This window comes from Monopterus albus, unplaced genomic scaffold (assembly GCF_001952655.1).
Source record: "Monopterus albus unplaced genomic scaffold, M_albus_1.0 scaffold258.1, whole genome shotgun sequence".
NCBI lineage: Eukaryota > Metazoa > Chordata > Actinopteri > Synbranchiformes > Synbranchidae > Monopterus > Monopterus albus.
In genome coordinates this window covers 211,426-227,703 of record NW_018128138.1, presented here as the reverse complement: position 1 = coordinate 227,703, position 16,278 = coordinate 211,426, and the positions used below count along the sequence as shown (strand labels likewise).

General features: G+C 43.3%; 2 protein-coding genes across 5 annotated transcripts in view; both read left to right on the top strand.

Annotated features, from left to right (window-relative positions):
- Positions 1–973: 973 nt before the first annotated feature.
- haus2 (HAUS augmin like complex subunit 2) lies at positions 974–6,402 on the top strand. Of its 3 annotated transcripts, none has more exons than XM_020621398.1 (7): positions 974–1,091; positions 1,338–1,415; positions 2,418–2,516; positions 3,440–3,509; positions 3,633–3,765; positions 4,737–4,845; positions 6,160–6,402. In XM_020621398.1, exons 2-7 carry the CDS (start codon positions 1,338–1,340, stop codon positions 6,274–6,276), a joined length of 606 nt encoding a protein of 201 aa, XP_020477054.1. In that variant the 5' UTR covers positions 974–1,091; the 3' UTR covers positions 6,277–6,402. The 3 variants fall into 3 exon arrangements, with proteins under 3 accessions (XP_020477054.1, XP_020477055.1, XP_020477056.1); XM_020621399.1 differs by having other exon boundaries at positions 1,079–1,157; XM_020621400.1 differs by lacking the exons at positions 974–1,091; positions 1,338–1,415 and adding an exon at positions 2,024–2,299.
- A 772-nt stretch (positions 6,403–7,174) lies between these two features.
- srp54 (signal recognition particle 54) overlaps positions 7,175–16,278 on the top strand; it is a 14,324-nt gene continuing 5,220 nt past the window's right edge. Inside the window, exons 1-14 of one of the 2 annotated variants that reach the window (XM_020621369.1) lie at positions 7,175–7,292; positions 8,414–8,555; positions 9,432–9,529; positions 10,444–10,535; positions 10,621–10,705; positions 11,411–11,515; positions 11,625–11,691; positions 13,109–13,166; positions 13,249–13,399; positions 13,584–13,732; positions 13,822–13,922; positions 14,593–14,679; positions 14,761–14,834; positions 15,618–15,726. In XM_020621369.1, coding sequence (XP_020477025.1) covers positions 9,452–9,529; positions 10,444–10,535; positions 10,621–10,705; positions 11,411–11,515; positions 11,625–11,691; positions 13,109–13,166; positions 13,249–13,399; positions 13,584–13,732; positions 13,822–13,922; positions 14,593–14,679; positions 14,761–14,834; positions 15,618–15,726 — 1,156 coding nt within the window. In that variant the 5' untranslated portion in view covers positions 7,175–7,292; positions 8,414–8,555; positions 9,432–9,451. Of the gene's footprint in view, positions 7,293–7,411; positions 7,568–8,413; positions 8,556–9,431; positions 9,530–10,443; positions 10,536–10,620; positions 10,706–11,410; positions 11,516–11,624; positions 11,692–13,108; positions 13,167–13,248; positions 13,400–13,583; positions 13,733–13,821; positions 13,923–14,592; positions 14,680–14,760; positions 14,835–15,617; positions 15,727–16,278 lie in introns of those variants that run through there. The other variant, XM_020621370.1, reaches the window with a different exon arrangement.

Below are 16,278 nucleotides of genomic sequence, written 5' to 3'. Positions count from 1 at the left end.
AACCAGTTACAGGTCGATGCACCTCTGCAGCCTGCTGTTTAATCTCAGTGTGTTCTACATATTGATGAGGACTTTCCTGAGTCCCTGTTGCACCTGAACCTCAGTCTGATGCAGGCTCCTTTGCAGACCCTAACCAGGATAAATGAAAGACACCTGCTCATCCATTGTGAAAATGGGAAGATGCTGCCACCTGCTGGATGGTGATGATGGTGTCTGTCAGTCAGAATCGTATTTTACTGATTTCAACTTGTTTGTGCAGAGATGAAAACGATTCAGGACAAAAGTACTAATAGGCTAGCGCAGTGGAAATATTTATGGGACTAATTTAGTTTGTAATATAGGCTGGGCTTAGAAATGACGTCACAATGCTCGTATAAAAAAAAAAATCATTTATTGTAAGTGCGTGAGAATGCAGCCAGACCTGTTTGTACCCTCACTCACTCTCTCTCTCTCTCTCTCTCTCTCGCTCTCTCACACACACACACACACACACACACACACACACACACACACACACACACACACACTTACAGCATAGAATAGAATGGAATATGTTTACTGTCCACCTGAGTGGGAAATTGTTTTTGGTTCATCAAAACACAAAACCAGGCGAGAACAGATCAGTTAATACAGTGTATTTTCCAGGTAGGATAGTAGACTATAAAAGCACAATAATAATATAATAGTAGGGTAATATGGGTCTGCAGGTAAACTCCACATATAAGCTACAATACTGTTATCAAAGTGTAAAAGAAAACCCAATAATATATTGCATAAACATGGATGGGAGCCTATTAGTTTCTTTTAAATGTTTGATTTAAGCTGATGTTATGTAAAAAGAACTACCTTTTTATAATGCAGTACTTGTAAAAGAGATTTTTTTTCTCAGGACGTTGACGGAGATTAAATAACGACTAGGTGCAGTTCTCCTTCTGCCCTGGTGGGGGAGCAGTAATGTCGCCGGGACTTGCCAATCCGCCAAATGTTTCAGGAGAGGAAGAAACAATAGGAACTCAAATCGTCCTGGCGGGTTCGGTGTAGTTGCTCTTGTCGTTGTTTTGGATTGTAGAGCAGAGTGTTCGCTTTAAACGGTAAGAAAGAAACGTCTTTCGTTTATTCGCCACTTTTCAGCTCGACATACATTACAGAACTATCGTGTAGGTGAAGATATGTTTTATACAAATGTTCTCCTTGGTTTTGAGTTGTCTTCCGTAACTGGACGCACAGTAGCTTTCTGTGTAAATTAGGATCGAAACAGAAGATGAATAATTAAACGTCAGACTGTTTTTAACCTGAGACATTTCAGACGTTTTTCCTCGTTGCTGACTGTGTTTCAGATGCTCCAGTGTCCCTTCCTGGTGACCCCAGCTGCCGCCCTGATGGCAAGGTGCGTCTCCAGAGGAGCGTTGTCTCAGGTAAAAACTTGTCTAAAACTGTTGTTTGTTCATCAGTCTACACTCACAGTGAAAACACGTTCTTAGACACGACTCCTGTGGCAGCAATTACACTTTCAAGTGAGGGGTGTGAAGTGACTGTACACTGACTGGTCACGCCATATGGTCGGATTGTCTGCTTTATAGCCCAAAGAGAAGTTGTACCGAAACGAGCAGACGTAATGAAACACTTATACAAAGCTAAATAAGCTGTGGAGTAAAAATAACTTTAAAATGTATCAAATAAAAGCAAAGAAGCCTTAAACAGGGTAAACTAATATACACTGTAACTGAGTCAGTTGAAAAAAATAACTGCACATTAAGGTGCATCCATCTGAGGATGCTGAGGATGCTGAAGATAGGGTTAGGTGGAAACAGATGATTCACTGTGTCAACACCTAACGGGAACAGCCGAAAGAAGAAGATTAAGGGGCATCCATGGGTGTTAACAAATGTATGTAGTCAGAGGAGGAGTTCCCTCTCCCGGCACAGAGGAGGGTCATTGTACAGAATGATGGCGGTGACAGGAGACACTTCCTGTAGCATCCAGCCTTTGACTGGGCATGCTCTGCTGTGTCACCTGTAGGTCAGGAGGGTCATCATTCTCCACGATGTCCATCAGTCTGTGCAGCATCCTCCTCTCCAGAGGCCTCAGCACAGAGCCAGCCTTCTTCATCAGCTTCTTCCCTGGCCTCAGTTACACTTAAAGTGGACAATTTGTGTCATTGTTCAGTTTGAATCACAAACCATAAGAACCAAGCAACAAATGCATTCTACAGAAACAAAGTGTGCCCATGTCAACATTTACCTGTTGTCTGTGTGTGTGCCAAGGTAAACCCAGAGTGAAGGGTGCAAAGAAAACTAAGGTGTGTCTATGTGTAAACCATGACCTGAGATTGTTTCAGTAGAATCTGACACAAACCCATCACAGAACAGGTTTATCATGTTTCTCTGACCACATGTTCTGTCTCTACCTGTCCTCAGGAGGAAATCGACTCCACCTCCTATAGGCTAAGCCCTGCCTTCTCCTCTCGCCTGCATGAGGCCAACCACCGAATCAGGACACGGAGACAGCTGGATGGGGTACACTTTGATCTGATGTCATGCCCTGCTTCTCTAAACTCCTGAAAGTCTGCAATCAATGTTTGTTTCTGCAGCTTCTGATTAGACTTGATTTTTTTTTTCCTCTATCTTTTAAATGTTAAGAAATCTGCTGTCACCCAGTGTATCGGCATGCAAAATATAAAATGACTACAATGACAAGTCGGTCTGAGCAAGAACAAGTTTTTAAGCTGGACACAAACTAAAACATTTTGTAATCGCTTCATCTTTTCTGATTGTTCTTATTTCAGCTGCAGAATATAATTCATTCTGCTTTTGGGTGGTTTCCACTGTGTGAAGGGAGACGCACCAAATGTGATTGTCAGCTTTCTGATCCCTTATTTGTTTTTCAGTATTATTCTTGAACAAATTAATTTGATAATGGACAGCCCATATTCCAGGAATTGAGTACTTCTCTGTTTGGTGTTAAGCTTCAGACAGAAACCAATGCAATAAATGGAATTCCAGTTAAATCCAGTGATTTAAAGGAAGTTTTTGCAGCTCTGAGTTCTGTCAGCTGGTGTCAGGCTTTTTATTTTAATTGGTTTTCATTCTGAGTTTGACCTGCCAGGTGATCTTGTTTCTTTGTGACAGTGCAGCTCATGTTTCAGCAGCTTCTAAAAGCTGTTCTTAGAGAAATTATACTTTTAATAATACACAAGTACAGAGTTAGATTAAAGTCTTTACTCAGATTTGATTAAATGTATAGAGACTACTTTGCATTGCTGGGCAGTGTGCATGAAGATGTGCAGAGCCACTGGAGACTGGGTTTTTTGACATTTTCTCCTGGGTTTGTCCTGATGACCTGGACCTGAATGTGTTTGCAGTGTGAACACTTACATCAGTTTGATGCTGGTGTCCAGTGTCCTGCTCTGATTGAACTCTGACCTCTGGTATCCACTCAGCTGCAGCTGCAGACGGAGCTGCTGCAGACAGAGAAGGAGTACGCTGATGTCACCCACCCGTTTCACCTCAGTGAGTGTTGAAAGACATTTGTAAATGGATTGTCTTATTAATGACAACTCTAATTCTTTCTCTGTTAAATCGACTGGTTTTGTGAAACTGATCAGTGTTTTGAGATGATTCCTGATTTTGCAGCTCAGAGGTTCCAGATGTTGCAGATGTTCTGTGGTCACCTGCAGGATGTCCTGAAGGATCAGAACCATCTGAAACAGAGGCTGATGAAGCTGCCAGGCCACACCAACCTGCCCATCCAGGCTCACCTGCACAGGTAGAGATGGTTTCCATGGCAACCACTCTCAGGTCCACATAGCAGTAGTAATAATACCTTTTATTTAAACAAGGCTTTTAAAGGCAAAGATGCTTAAATCAACATAACGAATGAAATATTTGATATCAATATGATAAAACATTAGGAGAATGACTTGAAGATTGGCAGCTTGTGAGCTGAGGGTCCTCACTGAAGCTGTGATCTAGAAACGAGAGGAGAGCATTCAGGGCATTATCGACATAAAAGAAGAACTAAAGACAAATTTGAATCTAAATCAACTCAGTTCCACACTACAGCAGGTGATTTCCCTTTCTTCAAAAGAATAAAATACTCCACTATGTTGGAGTGGTGGGTGTAGTTCTTACTGTGATTACGTTCTCCACAGTGTCTGTGCATACACATGGTCGAACGTGATTCTAAATTTATGCACACTCTTACATATGAGGTTATTGATGAATCACCTTTTATGCATGGAAAGGTTCATAAGCACATAAGTGTGCATACGCACGGTTGATAAATGAGGCCCCAGGTGAGATTGTGTGGCTCTGCAGATGATCCACACAAACATGAAGCAGCAGACTGACACTGACGCTGGGATGTGAACTGGGTCGCTTCAGATTATGTCCATCAGCAAGATGTTTAAAATCAACTGTGACAGAGACCAGCAGTGGGTTTGGGATCACGCTAAATCCTGGCTGCATTGTTCTGACTTCACTTCATTTGGACTCCACTGGACTAAAGATGTTTTATGAAACAGAAATGTTTTAATAACATGAACTTATTAAAATTATAAAAAATATCTGGTTCAGAATCTAAAACCACATCAGTAGCCTAAGTCTGAATCTGCCTGACCCTGGGTCAGACCCAGACCAGACAAAGTCCAGGAGCTGTTGTTTCCTTAGTAAGACTGAACCAGTACAGAGGCCAGCGTGGTACATTCAGGAAAGGGTCTGTGTTGGTCTCTGTTTCAGGTGTGTGGTGGAGGTGGTGAAGATGCTGCTGGACTTCATAGAGACTCTGGAGGAGAAGCTGAGCTCCATCCACAGCTGGACCACAACCAGAGACCGCCTCTCTCAGCTGGTCAGTTTATTAGGAACCCCTATGCCAAACTAAGTCAGTCTGTTCCAACAGCGGTGCAGTAAACCCTTCCTCAGGAAGGTGATGATGATGATCAGATGGTTTCACAGAGGTGTTGGTTCACCTGTGTGGTCATTGTGGCGCTGTCAGCTGGACTGTGTTATACTGACAGATCTGGTGTTTGTTTTGTTATATAGAGAGATGTGTCTTGTGTTATTTCTGTCATATAGATGGGGTGGACAAATTAATAGAAGCACCAGTTGTATAACTGGTCCAACTGCTTTGAAGTTTATATGGTTTTATTGTATTTATGTTCATGTTACTTCATTTTGTTAACAGCTGCTGGTCAGGACTTAATGTAGAAATGTTTCTTCTGTTTGTCTCTGTTTTGAATGTAAGGGGGATATTTACTAAGGTTTTACGGCTCATTTTTTGGTGCTAAACACTGAAATTCATATTTTCTAAGGAGTCACAGTGGGGTTTGTGGAGGGGACACAGGGTCTCATGCAATATGTATACTGCTCAAAAAAATAAAGGGAACACAACATAGTTGAATGTCTTATTTTTGTGTTCCCTTTATTTTTTTTGAGCAGTGTATTTTCTGGGTTCTCATTCAGGGACACAAAAATCAGGGAGGAGAGAGTGGAAATTTATGCAGATACCCTCAGCACCCGATTTACCACGGCTACGACAGAGGGAACTGCGGCTGAAATGTAAGGTCAGGAGAAAGCGGGGGTAAAATGTGCGGCCCTGCTGTCCGGCAGATCGTGGAGCTGAGATGAGGGACAGGGTGTTTGTAAATGGCATCACTCGCCAGAGGAGAATGTGAGGGACTTTTACAGGCTTTCAGGTCAAACCATGCTTCACTTACTGAACGAAATGAAAGATGACTTGACCAGCAGGAGGCAACGTGACTGCACCTGCAGAATGCGTTTGTTGGTTTCTTCAGCCATATTACAGTTTGGTCACAGTGAACTTGGACTTCTACTACACATGTTGCATACATGTGGACTTCTCAGTCCAGGTGTATTCAAATTAACACAGCTGCAGTTCAGTTCAATTCATTTGTATAGCACCAATTCACAACAGTTGTCTCAGGACACTTTACATAATCAGGACTTGCAGTATTATAAGGAAAACCCAACAAAGCTGGAGCCATCTTCATTTACATCATCAGTGTTGGTAAATATGCTTAAAAAAGAAAAAAAAAAGGGTGCTGTGCTATTTTTTGCAGCTGATGGTAATTTGTGACAGGTTTAGTATATAATACCCCCTAGTTTGTTAGGAGGATAACAATTGATTCTCTCTCTGTGTCAGAATACCTCTCTTGCCCAGCTGCTGGCTTTGGTGGTGGACCTGCAGAGTTTGTCCAGTCAGATTCTTCAGTGGAAGGAAGTTGGCTGCAGATTGACAGCACTGTATGATGACCTCTGACCTTCATCCACCTGTACTACTCTGTAGGCTACATGGATACGGAACCTGCTCACAGACATCCATCATGTCAGAAACATTTGATGATTTGAAATAAAACCAGATTATAAAATAAAATTTGTTCCCTCACACCCGAGCCCAGCTTTTTGTATGTGGATCACCAACTTCTCAAGATCACACATTTCTGCTTTTTAAAGCCATTTTCACATTTAACTCAAGTTGTCATAGCAGCCAGTCCTTAGAGGTCAGACCTGCTGATCAGGACCTTGAACCACATTTTCAGATATGTAAGGATTGTTTTCTGACATTTAAAACAGTGTTGATAAAATTATGGTTTTAGATGAGAACGTATTGAGAGGAATTTTGACCTGTTGGTGTAATTCATTCATTTTCTACCGCTTAATCCCTGAACAGGGTCACGGGAGGGGCTGGAGCCAATCCCGGCCCGCAATCGGGCGAAGGCGGGGTACACCCTGGACAGGTCGCCAATCCATCGCAGGGCTCTGTTGGTGTAATTATCACAGTTTAATAGCCTGCATGTGTTAAAAAATGAAATAAAAGAATCAGGTGTAGTTTGAGATCCTGAGAGCAAAAAGGCACAAACTCGAGTTCTGTTAAAGGTAAACGGACCTTCACCAGGGATAACCAATATCACTGTGGTCAGAACATGTTCACTGTATAATAATGATTATAGTAGCAATGAACTGATGTCTAACAGTGATCAAAGTGTAGAAACACTGTGCTGCAGCACTGAGGCTGGACTCGGTGCAGACAGGTAACGGCAAGAGATCCAGACTAATCTGAACTCGCTTTGTGGTGAGGCCTCAGGACCCTAATCCTCTGGTTGTTCAGGATCGGATGAACGGAGAATTTGGGCCACCAGGTGGTGCTCATGAGTTTTCCTGGACATTTAATGTAGAAGAGGACTTGCGTGCTTCCGGGTCAGTCAGGATTGGATGACGTGCCTGTGAGAGTTTCAGCTGCTATTTGAATAAACTCACAGAGAGACGGTAAAACTGGTAAGTTTTTCTTTAGTTCTGTGTAATTTAACCTCTTAATGTTCCCGCTGTGTGCTCACACTTTATTCTGTTTAACCCGCTTACTGTTACCATTAAACGGCTAACATGCGGCTAAATGAGCTAACAGCTAACTCCCGTTCTCTGTGAACGAACAAGGCTAACTGCTAACGTTGAACTACTCAGCAGCGTTAGCACCGCAAACAGCGTGACAAATGAAGATATACAATCTATTAGTGTGATTATCGATATGGTGATATGATCAGAGACGCACTCAGGTCTGGATGATAAATGTTTGGATGATAAAGTTGAGTAATTATTGTGTTATGTGGGTTTAAAACTGCATCAGATTCACTGCGCTGAAACTAAACAGTCAGTTGTTTTGATCACTTCTTTGTTTAGGCATTTGCATTAAATATCGAAAACACAAACATGTTCTGCTTTCGGCTTTAATTTAGGAGACGAGTGAAATGGCTTAAACAGAAAATCATTTTTACAACAGGAATGCAAACACAATGCATTATTATTTCTGTACCTTTATTTTTGTTTTCGATTACTCTGTCTAAATGACTTGCTCTATGAAACAAAATGTTAGAAACTAGTGAAACTGCCCGTTACATCTCCCAGACCAGGGTGACAAAACATCGCATCATACGAGACGGAAAGCGCAAATATTAACTAGTTATTGTTGCTCTAATGAACATATTGTTAGTGCTGATGTAGCTTCTGAAACTCAAACGTTCTGTTACTTAAGCTCATATGCTTCACTGTGAATCAAAAAGAATACCAGAGTGGACTGGCTCAGTTTTCTCTGTTTATGAAGTAAATTATCATGTGATGAATCTGAATGAGTTGACTGGTTTCAGTCTTGAATCTGTCCCTCTGACTCAGCTGGACTCAATAATACTAATAATCTGCTCAACTTCAGCACAGCAGCACAAACTACAGACCACATAAGGCATCAATCTTGGTTACCCACAGGTTAATGTGCCGGTGTAGCCAGAGTTAATCTGGTGACCAGGGCATTCTTTGTGACCCTGAATGAGTCCGTGTTGTGTTTTAAGATCTCTGTGACTGTGGGACTGGATCGCTTGATTTGATGATGTTTCCTCTTGTCTGTACAGGAAGAGAGTGGCTGCACATTGGATCTTCACCTGTCAGCTGACCTGCTGACTCACTGAGCGTGCTCATAGGGGGGGTTCCCCTCCCAACGGACAAATACACGCGCACACACACAACTACACAGTCTCTGCTGCAACACACAGGGTGAGTGGATAAATTTTAAACTTCATCAGACAGACCCCAGATCAGTCAGAATTCATGTGGTGAAATGTTGCATCAGATGTGTATAATGGCTAATGTTCAGTGTTTGAACATGTTTGTTTGATCACGAGCTCATAGTTTGTGGTGTTCCTAATATTCTGGTCACCTATGTATGTAAATATAGAAGCGGCTTCCAGAATACTGTGTGCTCAGTGATAAACAGGACTGAAGTCAGACAGCAAGGACACGGGGACAGTATTACTCTGTAGAGCTGTTGCTAATCAAGTGGCTGCTGATATTGACAGGCAGGTTTTTATATTTCAAGGCTACTTAGAATAATTCTCCATGTTGTCTCTGTTAATTTTTCTGTTGTTTCATGTTAAATGTGTCACAAAAGGACATTTGAACATCCACAGTTTACAGATCCAGAGAAGTGGCTGCACAACTTGGTTTAAATATCAAACTATTTTTAAAAAAGTTCTGGTCCTCATGTCAATGCGTTGTACCAGTCTGAAGATTGTGTCAGGGAAACTGGAAACCTAGGGTCCAGTCACCTGTTTGATTAGCCTGACGATGCTGCTGCTCACACAGATGTTATTCCGAACACTGATTGTTGATTGACAGGTCATTCCTGTTGCCAGCTTACATTTCATTTTGAGATCACGTCATCTCTCCCTTATTTCTCAGCATCTATAACTCACTGTTGTTTTTATATTCATTCTGGACTGTCATCCCTAGGAGCTGTGCTTAGGCCTTTCTATGGCAGGGAAAACCCTGCATCAGGAGGTTCTACCTGAGGGGGAGGACATCCTGAAACTGTTTCTGCGGTGGAGCGCGATCTGTGTTTCTGCATCAATGACAGATTCTGTGTGTTTTCAGGATCAGTTCAGGCCGTCACCATGGTGTTGGCTGACCTGGGGAGAAAGATCACCTCGGCGCTGAGGTCCCTCAGCAATGCCACCATCATCAATGAAGAGGTAATGTGAATCTATATGAATCCCTTATCAGATTTGTTTGGTGGAATGAAAGCATCTGTTTGTTGTTTTTTTCACTCAGTGCAGTAACAGTCATTGAATGTGGATCCTTCTAGTCACATTGTTGCTGTAAGCAGTAGTGAGCAGATGGCCTGACACTGAATCACCATCAGACTAACCCACGGACACATTAACCCTGTCCTCACTCTTGCTGCTCATCACCTAGAGGGGGTGTTCAGATCTGGGATGCGCCTGCACACGTCACAACACACTTCTGCTGTATCATTCAGTCAGTATCGACTCAGTAAGACTCTGATGTCCTGAGCATCAGCTGCAGGTGAGCTGGTTGTCACGCTGCTGCAGGCCCCAGAGTCTGACGCTGATGGAACACAGTATAACAGTGGCGGCAGGCTGAGGCGGAGCACTCGTCCCCCTCACGTCATCAACAGGAATACCAGGGCTGACTGTAAAATGCTGGACAGAATCGGTTAAACACAGGACTTGATATCACATTAACTTAACTTAATTTTGGAGCGTTTAAACCTTTCTGCCATAGAATCGGTTAAACACAGGACTTGATATCGCATTAACTTAACTTAACTTTGGAGCGTTTAAACCTGTCTGCCATGTTTGTTGTGGAATTTTCACACATCTGTTTTTTTTTTGTCAATATCTGTAGAGTCGGAGAAGAAATGGAGGCTAAACAGAACTAAATGACGGGAAGAAATGGAGGCTAAACAGAACTAAATAACTTAATAAGGGATTCATTGACCATGCAGCTGAATGACATATTGTTATGTGTATTGTTGTGCACCTTTGTGTGCCACACCAAATACACATTCTCCTGAGGTCACTGAAACTCTGAGATTCCCAGAAACCAGTGTGAGGCCATGATCTTGCATGTCTGTGTGTTTCAGGTGTTAAATGCCATGTTGAAGGAGGTGTGTGCTGCTCTGCTGGAGGCCGATGTCAACATCAGACTGGTCAAACAGCTGAGAGAGAACGTCAAGTGAGTCCTGGTCCAGGAGCTAAACCTGGTTCAGTCCAGTCCAGCAGCTGTTGGTGATCTCTGTCCCCTGTGTGTGTCCTTGCAGGTCTGCCATAGACCTGGAGGAGATGGCTTCAGGCCTGAACAAAAGGAGGATGATCCAACACGCCGTCTTCAAGGAGCTCGTCAAGGTCAGGCCTGGAAAAGTTCTGGAAGAATCGGAGAATCCAGCCTTGGGTTTTCCATGACTCTTTCTGAACACTAGTCAGATATCTGGGGTATTTTGTGAATCAGTAAAAATGAACTTGTGCAGCAGCTTTGATTCAGCGAAGGTCCAGTGTCCCTGATGCATTCTAGCTTTATGGTTGATGCTTATGTAAAGTTTTCACAATGTTATGTGACTGGAGAACAAGATTCATTACGTCTGTTTAGATTAGTACTTGGTATCAGGTACAAACCTTCTCATGATTGTCTTTCTAGTGAACGTGGCCGTGCTCCTCAGTGATTCTCTTATTATTCCTCTAATGTGCCGAGATCACTTAGTTTAGCTGAAGCGTTCCAAACTGACTTAGTGAAGGCGTTTGTAGCTTCAGACGTAACCGGTCATGGGTTTTTTCATTTGATACGAGCTTTGACACGATGTGTTGAAACAGGAGTGAGATAAGCTTCGGAGCTTTGGTGTCGGGCAGTGAAACAGGTGGAGTCATGCACATAAAAAATAAAGACAACAAATTAGGTAACTGTGGGAAACAAGCTCTAAAAGGTAATATTTTTTGTAGTAAAGTTGTGTAATATAAATGATTTTTGTAAAGAAATACTCCAGCGGAAAAGTTGATGACCGTGTATGTGCTGTGTATATACCCTGTGTGTGTTGTGTTTTATGTGTGTATTTGCAGCTGGTGGACCCTGGTGTGAAGGCCTGGACTCCCACTAAAGGAAAGAACAACGTAATCATGTTTGTCGGTCTGCAGGGCAGCGGGAAAACTACAACCTGCTCCAAGGTGATGTCACACACTTGAGGCTTAATCCTGCCTCCTCTCCTATTACAGGTTGTTGTTTGGTGTAGAGCGGCCCCTGCTCTCTGTTCTTACTCTGCTGTGTTTCTTTCAGCTGGCTTATTATTACCAGAGGAAAGGCTGGAAGACCTGTCTGATTTGTGCCGACACCTTCAGAGCAGGTAAACACTTAAGGTGCTTTCAAACCACCTGATGTGACGCTTTGCTCACCTTTGGTCACTTGATGCAACGCGGCACTTGCCACTCGTCTTGGGTCACCTGATGTGACGCTTTGCTCACCTTGACACAACACTGCATTCACATGCACACATGGAGTAGTGTCAGTATGTGGCCTCTCATCAGTTCATAGTTGTGTTGAACATTTCCATCCTCTGCTCCGACTAAACAGGTGTTTCCTGATGTACCTGTCACACCAACAAAGTCTGCAATTTGTTTCCACCTGTTATTCTTTGTCATAGTTAATGGAGAAGCTGAACATTGTGACAGTGATCTTTTCATCCTTTTTTTTTTAAATTTCCAACCTTTGAGGAGCAGAGAATGACTCTGCTTCTCTTTCCGCTGGAATCGAGATGATCTGAGCTGGCTGTCGCTCGCATTCCATTTGCATAAGTTTGAGTTTTTGTCAACTTCCCTTTTTTTCTTCAATGTGACATTATCCAGCAAGATGCTGCACTGGCAATGCACATGCACGTGATTGTCCAGGTGCATATTCCTTTGTAATGTGAACCCCGTATCCTTGCTGTTAGCCGTGAGATTGTCATGACAAACATAAAACAGCTGCAGCCGTCCTTTGAGTGTGTGTCACAAACCAGTGTGCTGTGTTCTAGTGTGTAGTAAGTAGGGCTGCACGATAAGTCGTTGTCTGAGCTTGATTTAGATCCCTGTACAGTCTCAGTGACGATGATTCTGCCATGTTTGCGTTAGCAGTGGGGTCCCTTGCATCAAACCAACTGCTCCCTTTTCCTTGCGAAGCTGCGTTAACCAATAACTACAAAGTGATTTATTTCTGCATCAACTGCTATTTGGCGCTAGGTCCACGGGGCAGGCAGCACAGCGTTTAAAAAATAGTACAGAATATCGTTCATATTGTCAAACACAGTGGATCGGTTTGTGAATAGGCCTTCTCTTCCTGTCTACAGCTCATCACGTGATATAACGCCTTCCTGCTGTTGGTTAACGCAGCTTAGCGAGGAAAAATAAGCACTTGATTTGTTGCAAGGCATCTCCCTGCTAATGCAAACATGGCAGACTCATTGTCACGTGAGACTGAGATCACACAGGGATCTAAATCACGCTCACAAAACAATTTATCATGCAGCCCTAGTAATAAGATTGAAATGAATCTGTTCATCCAACTGGACTTCCTGGATTTCACTGCTAAGTGAACCAGCACCCCCGCCAACACAGCCCCCTGTGGTGCTATAACTCAGGACAGTCTGTGTGGATTCAGAGTTGTTCTTTAATTGAGCATGTTTCAACTTTGATTCTTTTAGTTTGTTGGGCATTTTAGCACTTGTCATCACATCACATTTTCTCTGGAACACATTTTTCATGCTAATACTGGTCTCTCTCTGTCAGGTGCCTTCGATCAGCTGAAACAAAACGCCACCAAAGCCAGGATCCCCTTCTATGGCAGGTGAGTCACTCCTCAGTCCTCTGCTGTCCTGTCTCTGTGTCGTGTTCAGGTACTGGCTGTTAACCCTGTATGTTCTGTTCAGTTACACAGAGATGGACCCAGTGGTGATCGCTTCAGAAGGCGTAGAGAAGTTTAAAGCCGAGAACTTTGAGATCATCATTGTGGACACGAGCGGACGACACAAACAGGAAGACTCGCTGTTTGAAGAGATGCTACAAGTCTCTAATGCAGTGGTGAGTACCTGAACGCACCACCCCAGGTCTGACTGAAAGGACTGTAGGTGTGTGAAGTGGTCTGTGGTTAGTACCTGAATGCACCGCCACAGAGTACGTGTAGTTAGTTCCCTGCAGTGGTGTGTTCAGGTCCCTCTGCTGGTCTCAGACCTGCCAGATGTTTTCTCTCCTGGTGTTTCCCTAGCAACCAGACAACATTGTGTACGTGATGGATGCGTCAATTGGTCAGGCGTGTGAGTCTCAGGCTAAAGCCTTCAAAGACAAAGTGGACATAGCATCTGTGATTGTCACCAAGCTGGATGGACACGCTAAAGGAGGAGGAGCTCTGAGCGCGTAAGACCATCATCCTCTTCTGCATGATGACATCACAGCAGCTCTCAGGTGGATGTTAATGCTCTCCTTCTTCTGCTGTTCCCTGTCAGCGTGGCGGCCACCAGGAGTCCCATCATCTTCATCGGCACAGGAGAACACATCGATGACTTTGAGCCGTTCAAGACTCAGCCGTTCATCAGCAAACTGCTCGGTAACACCTTCACGTGTCACAGCAGACACTTCCTGACACCGGGTCCTGTTCAGGCTCAGCTGGACCAGCAAAGATCCGGATGTTACATGCAGCTGAAAACTTTGAAATAGTTTAGTCGCTACTGAGTGATGAACTCTGTAGTGAAATATCTGTGTGAATTTTTCACATTTTCAAAAGCCCTTTTTTTTAATGGTAAAGTTTTAGAACCTGGGTTTTTTATGGTTCACAGGTGTCTATGTTTAGAAACTTGCGTTCATTGTTAGAGCTGAACAGTCTACTCACGTTGGACTGGAGACATGTTGATACTGAAATGAAGCAAAAACAATGAAACCTAAACCTCTGGACTACAGGAAATAATCGGGACAAATTTGTCAACTGAAAAATTCACCAAGATTTTGAAACAGCAGCAGTCAGTGATCCTAAAAAATTTGAATGAAAATCAAATATTTCAGTAAATATCTGAATATAATAAGTCATCAGTTAATTTAACAATGATTGATTGAATACTTCAGTACTGTTCCAATGTTAATTTTTGCTAAGGATCTTTTCCTGATGACTCAGTTAATCATTTGGTTTATAACATGTCAGGCACTCCATGTTTATTGTTATTCACGTTGTCAGTATCCTCTGCATTTCCATGGAAACGGTCAATAACTTCTCTTCCTGTTAGGTATGGGCGATATCGAAGGGTTGATCGACAGAGTGAACGAGCTGAAATTGGACGACAATGAGGAGCTGATCGACAAACTCAAACACGGTGAGACACTAGACAAACACACCCGGAGAATATGCAGTGCATTGTGGGTATAATGATTGACCTGTAACCTCTGACCTTCAGGGCAGTTCACCCTCAGAGACATGTACGAGCAGTTTCAGAACATCATGAAGATGGGGCCCTTTGGACAGATCATGGTAAACACACGACCACTCAACTGCTGCACCTGAAACCGAGTCACATAATCTGTACTTCAGTCATGTGACACATGATGTAAACTTGTGACACATTACAACAGTTATGGACATAGGCTACTTTCACAAGCCTTAACGCTCAGCTCTGATCTTTGTGTCCCTGCTTCCCGTCCATGTGTGTCAGTACCATGTACCCAGTTCCGGTGTGAACACCGCTAAGCTCCTAAACTGCCACACATGCACATGTATAACTGAAATGTGAGCCACGTGCGCACAAGAATAACAACCAGGTGGTGTGTGCGACGATCAAATGGCCCAGTTTCCTCCCAAACCACTGGGTTATGACATGTTCCTTCCAGTTTGGCCTGATCAGAAGCTCCTCCATAAACGTCCACCACATGTGAAACGTCCTGGTCTCTCCACTGACCCCGTCACTGTCGTTGCTCTCCTCCATGTTTATTGTTACCGGTCTGTGAGGGGCCGACGCCGAATGATGGCGACAGGCCGTATGTGCAGAGGAGGAGACGTTAAAACGACCACTTCTGATCTGACCGTTCTGACGGCGCTGCACAGTCAGAGGTCGGAGAGGAATCAGGTCTAGGAGCACATACACAGGTGGCCCAGATCTGGGATGTGGACACAGCTTTAGACTTATAGTGTTGTGACTTGGACTCAAGGCATTGCAAGTCTTACAGATTTGTGTTTTCTTTACCAGATCCGGAACCCTGAAGAAGCTGAGAGTGTGTAAATGTGGTTCACTGTGTTGTGTGTCTGTGTTGTGTTCAGGGTATGATTCCTGGGTTTGGCACAGACTTCATGAGTAAAGGAAATGAACAGGAATCAATGGCCAGGCTGAAGAAGTTGATGACCATCATGGACAGCATGAATGACCAGGGTAAGACACACACACGCTGCATTGTAACACAGTCTCACTTTGATAAATCGCTTCTCTAGGGGTGTGATGAGACCTCGTGATATGAAAACATGATGATATACAGTGGGTACGGAAAGTATTCAGACCCCCTTAAATGTTTCACTCTTTGTTATATTGCAGCCATATGCTAAAATCATTTAAGTTCATTTTTTTCCTCATTAATGTACACACAGCACCCCATATTGACAGAAAAACACAGAATGTTTGACATTTTTGTAGATTTATTAAAAAAGAAAAACTGAAATATCACATGGTCATAAGTATTCAGACCCTTTGCTCAGTATTTAGTAGAAGCACCCTTTTGAGCTAATACAGCCATGAGTCTTTTTAGGAATGATGCAACAAGTTTTTCACACCTGCATTTGGGGATCCTCTGCCATTCCTCCTTGCAGATCCTCTCCAGTTCTGTCAGGTTGGATGGTAAACGTTGGTGGACAGCCATTTTCAGGTCTCTCCAGAGATGCTCAATTGGGTTTAAGTCAGGGCTCTGGCTGGACCATTCAAGAACAGTCA